At 45.5% G+C, this 4,978-nt stretch overlaps 1 protein-coding gene across 1 annotated transcript in view; it reads left to right on the top strand.

The window, feature by feature from the left end:
• Positions 1–118: 118 nt before the first annotated feature.
• Positions 119–4,978, top strand: part of UTP6 (UTP6 small subunit processome component) — a 40,525-nt gene continuing 35,665 nt past the window's right edge. Inside the window, exons 1-2 of the mRNA XM_006154356.3 lie at positions 119–313; positions 2,998–3,082. Coding sequence (XP_006154418.1) covers positions 222–313; positions 2,998–3,082 — 177 coding nt within the window. The 5' untranslated portion in view covers positions 119–221. The remainder of the gene's footprint in view (positions 314–2,997; positions 3,083–4,978) is intronic.

Raw genomic sequence — 4,978 nt, 5'->3', positions numbered from 1 at the left:
CCACCCCCCCCCCCCAGCCACAGGGAGGAGACAGCGGCCGCCAAAGCCAGAAGGCCTTCCCAATGGCGGAGGCAGCGGAAGCGGAAGAGGCGGGACCTAGGCGGCACATGACGTCAACACGTGCGAGCGCTTAAGGCTGGATCTCCGGGCTGGAAGGAGGGTGCTTCCTGCGCGTGGTGGCTTTTAGGGTTTTTCTTGTGGCGTTGTAGAAGTCGGACCGCATGGCGGAGATAATTCAGGAACGCATAGAAGATCGACTCCCCGAGTTGGAACAGCTGGAGCGCGTTGGGCTATTCAGTCATGCGGAGATTAAGTGAGAGCGGGCTGGGGAGGTTGGGCGTGTGTGGCGGAGGCCGGGGTGAGGACTCTTGGAGTTGTGCTTGTTTTTCCTAGTTCTGCCGAAGCTCATTGCTGGGTTTTGGTGATGCCCAGAAATACTTTCCCATCCATTGCAAGGTGGTCTGTCCGTCCATTTAACCCACCAGACACACTGACAGCCCTTCATTGAGCCAGGTCTTGGAGCTCTGAAAGTGCTAACACCAGGCTCCTTGCCCATCAGGAGCTACCAGGGCATATGGAGGTGGGGAGGACAGAGATCTAGCCTTTTTATTGCAGCGTACTGCTCCAGAGATGCGAACAGACTGCCGTGGGAGCCGAGGAGGAGTGAATCAGTCTTCCTAGCTAGACTTGAAGATCTGGACCATGTCAATGTTTCCAACACTGCTGCAGAGCCTCGCCACAGCGCCTGGCTTATAGTTGGCATTCAGTACTTTGTTAAAATTAATTCCATTCCGTAGCTTTTTTAGAGGATTTTCTGTGACTATTTGGTCATTTTACAATGACTTAATGTAGTAATGTGATGTTGGGAGCCTGGAGGTATACGTTTGTTAATTAAACAGAGAATACAGAAGTATAGGCTGTTAGAAAGTGGTCAGTAAATGTTATTGTTACCACTCTGAAGACAGTTGTCTTGCACATGCTGTATTAGATTCTGATATACACATGTTGTGTGTTCACCGCTTAGTTAAGGATGATGGATGTTCTCTCCTAAGTCCTTTGTAGTAATAAACCTTGTTAGATGGACATGACTTAGATTTTTTAAAAATGGCACATGTTGTTAACTTAGAAATAAGAGGAATTTAGGAAAGAGACTTGATCATTATTAAAGCCAAAGTAAACTGGGAGCAGGCAGGTGGTGTGGTAGTCCAAGGCGCTGGACTCCCACATGACTGACTAAGGTCCAAGTCCTGGACCTGGCAGCTTGCCTTTTCACTTTCCTTCTCTATCTTTGTCTCTGGTCAACTTAAAAAAAAAAAAGACAATACAATTAAATTATTTTTTTCTTAAGTTTCATTTAAAAATTTTTATTTAACTTTATTTTGTTTTGAGCATAGAGGGACAGAGTGAGAGAAAGAGCGAGAGCGAGAAAGAGGGAAAGTGAGAAAGCAAGCCGTCAGGTCCGAGACTCGAACCGTGGTCAGCCATGTGGGAGCCCAGCACCCTTAACCACCATTCCACCTGCTGTCCCCTAAAATAATTCTTAAACCCCCAAAAACCAAACAAACAAAAAAACTGAAGCCACCTGAAGATGGAAGAAAAACCATCTTTATTATACATGTGTAAATTAGGTAAAGTACTTGACATTATTTGTTTCATTGGTGGACATGCCAATGTCCTAACTATTGATTAAAATGATTTCCTTAGGGAACCAGCAGTTAGTGTAATGGCTATGTCACTGGACTCCCACGTAGTTGACCGCGGTTTGTGTCCCGGACCTGGTGGCTTAAAACTCACGCCGGGCGCATGTGCGTGCATGCCCAAGATCCCGAGAGGAGAAGGGATTGTGGTGGCATGACCATCCCCCCTGGGGGGTGATTTCTCACTTTCTGTCTCTATGTCTCTTTCTGTCTGGTGAGCGCACGCACGCGCCCTATAGCGAAAATCTCTCCAAAAGAAAAAAATAAATGATTTCCTTAGAAGTTCTTTTTTTTTTTTTAAAGAAATTTTTGCTAAAGGGTACATGTGCTCACCAGATACACAGAGAGAGACAGAGAGGTATAGTGCGAAATGACCCCCCCTGGGGAGATGGCCATGCCACAATTCTTTCTCCATTCTCCTCTCGGATATTAGGCAGGCATGCACTCACACATGCTGGGAGTGAATTTCAAGCCGCTGGGTCCAGGACTTGAACCACCGTCAGCCATGTGGGAGTCCAGCACCTTAACCACTATCCCACCTGCTAGTCCTTCCTAAAAGTTTTGAAATACATCCATGGGGCCAGCAGTTAGCGTAATGGCTGTGTCACTGGACTCCCACATAGTCGACTGTGGTTTGAGTCCTGGACCCGGCGGCTTGAACTCACGCTGGGTGCGTGTGCGTGCGTGTCCAAGATCCCAAGAGGAGAATGGAGGAGAAGGGATTGTGGTGTGGCCATCCCCCCTGGGGGGGGATTTCTCGCTTTCTGTCTCTCTGTCTCTCTGTCTTTCTGGCGAGCACACGCACCCTATAGTGAAAACCTCTCCAAAAAAAAAAAGTTTTAAAATACATCCTGATGCCCTTAAGAACACAGAAATAATCCTGTAGGAGAATACTTGCTTCTGAACGATAATAGTGTTCAGGAATTGAATGCTTTGGTAAATATGTGTTATAAATACATTCAAAATAAAGAAACTTTAAAAAAGCCCAGTGTTGGGTAGCAGAGGTAACTCAGTGCTCTGTGGTGCTGAGGCCATTGAGAAGGTCCTGGATTGGGTCTTGAGATGTCTGTACACTCTATGCATGAACCAGTGCCTGTGTACTAGGTCCTGGCTGGCTGGTGTGGATCGGGACATGAAGACCCTGTGTCCCATGGCCTCCCATCTCTGTCTTATGGGAGAAGTAAGTCATTAAACTTAATAAAATAGAAAAAAACAGAACAAAACAAGTCAAAGAGGAAACTCCTAGGTTATTAATGGTCGTCCTTTTTGAGTGTCGTATTCTAAATGGCTTTCTCCTCAGGGCTATCATTAAGAAGGCTTCTGATCTAGAGTACAAAATACAGCGCAGAGCTCTTTTCAAGGAAGACTTTATCAATTATGTTCAAGTAAGTGAATAATATCTTTACCTTTTAATACCTTCTCAAATTTTTTTTCTTTTCTTTTTAGAGGTTTTAGTTTTATGCGTGTGCTCACGAGAGAGAGAGACAGACAGACAGACAGACACAGACACAGAGATGGTACAAGGGAAAGTGAGAAATCACCCCCAGGGGAGATGGCCACACCATAATCCCTTCTGGGACCCTGGACACTCATGCACATGGCGATTGGCATTATTTTCAAGCCACTGGGTCTGGGGCTTGATCTGCAGTCGGCCATGTGGGAGTCCAGCGACATAACCGCTATGTCATCTGCTAGTCCCAGTACCTTCACAAATTTAGTCATTTATAGAATGATAACATCAACTTTATATAAAATTCCAGAATTGTTGGTTAGAGAGTTATTTTTTGTTTGGCTAGAAGTCGCATGTGATTGCCAGTGAGAGAGGGAGAGGGAGAGAGAAGCATCTCTCATGGGAGATGACTATGCAGCAATCCCTTCTCTTTCTCTCTCTCTTTTTTTTTTTTTAAGAATCACATTTATTTATTTATTTATTCATTTTAATTTGACCAGAGAGGGACAGAATGAGAGAGAGAGGAGAGAAAATGAGAAAGCAAGTTGCCAGGCCCAGTTCTCAAACTGCGGTCGGCCATGTGAGAGTCCAGCACTCTTAACCACCATGATACCCGCTGGCCCCTACAATCCCTTCTCTTTCATTCCTCCCTCCTTTTAGGGTTTTGGGAATGTACACACATGTTCCTGGCATGTTTTTCAAGCCCCTAACATTCAGAGAGATGAAGCAGGGAAGCAAGTGCGCACCCCATGGAGCATGGTCATACCACAATACCCTCTCTTCCCTCTCTCCTTCCTTTGGGATTTTTGGGCACACATGCACATATGCCCAGTGTGTGTTTCTTTTTTAAAAAAATAATTCTTTAATTTTATTTATTCATTCATTCATTCATTCATTTTAATTTGACCACGGAGACACAGAAAGAGAGAGTGGGAAAGTGAGAAAGTAAGCCACCAGGCCTGGAACTTGAACCATGGTGGCTATGTGGAAGTGTCCAGCGACTTAACCACCACACCATCTGCTGGTCACTGTGTTTTTCTTTCTTTTTTTAAGAATTATTTTATTTAACTTTATTTATTTATTTATTTTAATTTGACCAGAGAGGGACAGAGAGGAAGTGAGAAAACAAGCCACGAGGTCCGGGACTCGAACCATGGTCAGCCATGTGGGGGAGTCTGGCACCCTTAACCACCAAGCCACTTGCCAGCCCCGTGTTTTTCTTTTTTTAAAAGAATTATTTTATTGGGATCAGAAGTTAGTGGAATGACTATGTCGCTGGATTCCCATGTAGTCAACTGCGGTTCGCGTCCTGGACCAGGTGGCTTAAAACTCAGCCAGGCATGTGCGTGTGCGTGCTCAAGATTCCCAAGAAGAGAAAGGAGAAGGGATTGCGGTGTGGCCATCCCCCTGGGGGGTGACTTCTTGCCTTTTGTCTCTCTTGTCTCTGTCTTTCTGGTGAGCGCACGCACCCTATAGTGAAAACCTCTCCAAAAAAAAAAAAGAATGATTTTATTTACTTAGTTTAATTTGTTCAGAGATAGACAGAGTGAGAGAGGGAGAAAGAGAGAGAGAGAGACAGAGAGAGAAAAATGAGAAAACAAACTACCAGGGCCAGGACCTGAACCACGGTCAGCCATGAGGGAGTCTAGTGCCCTTAACCATCACGCCACCTGCTGACCCCAACCCAGTGTTTTTTTTTTTTGAGAGATTTTCACTGTAGGGCGCGTGCGTTTGCCAGACAGACAGAGAGAGACATAGAGACAGAAAGCGAGAAATCACCCCCCAGGGGGGATGGTCACGCCGCAATCCCTTCTCCTCCATTCTCCTCTTG

Source organism: Tupaia chinensis, unplaced genomic scaffold (assembly GCF_000334495.1).
Source record: "Tupaia chinensis unplaced genomic scaffold, TupChi_1.0 Scaffold000407_1, whole genome shotgun sequence".
NCBI lineage: Eukaryota > Metazoa > Chordata > Mammalia > Scandentia > Tupaiidae > Tupaia > Tupaia belangeri.
Note: the sequence above shows the minus strand (reverse complement) of the source record. Positions and strands in the feature narration are given on the sequence as shown.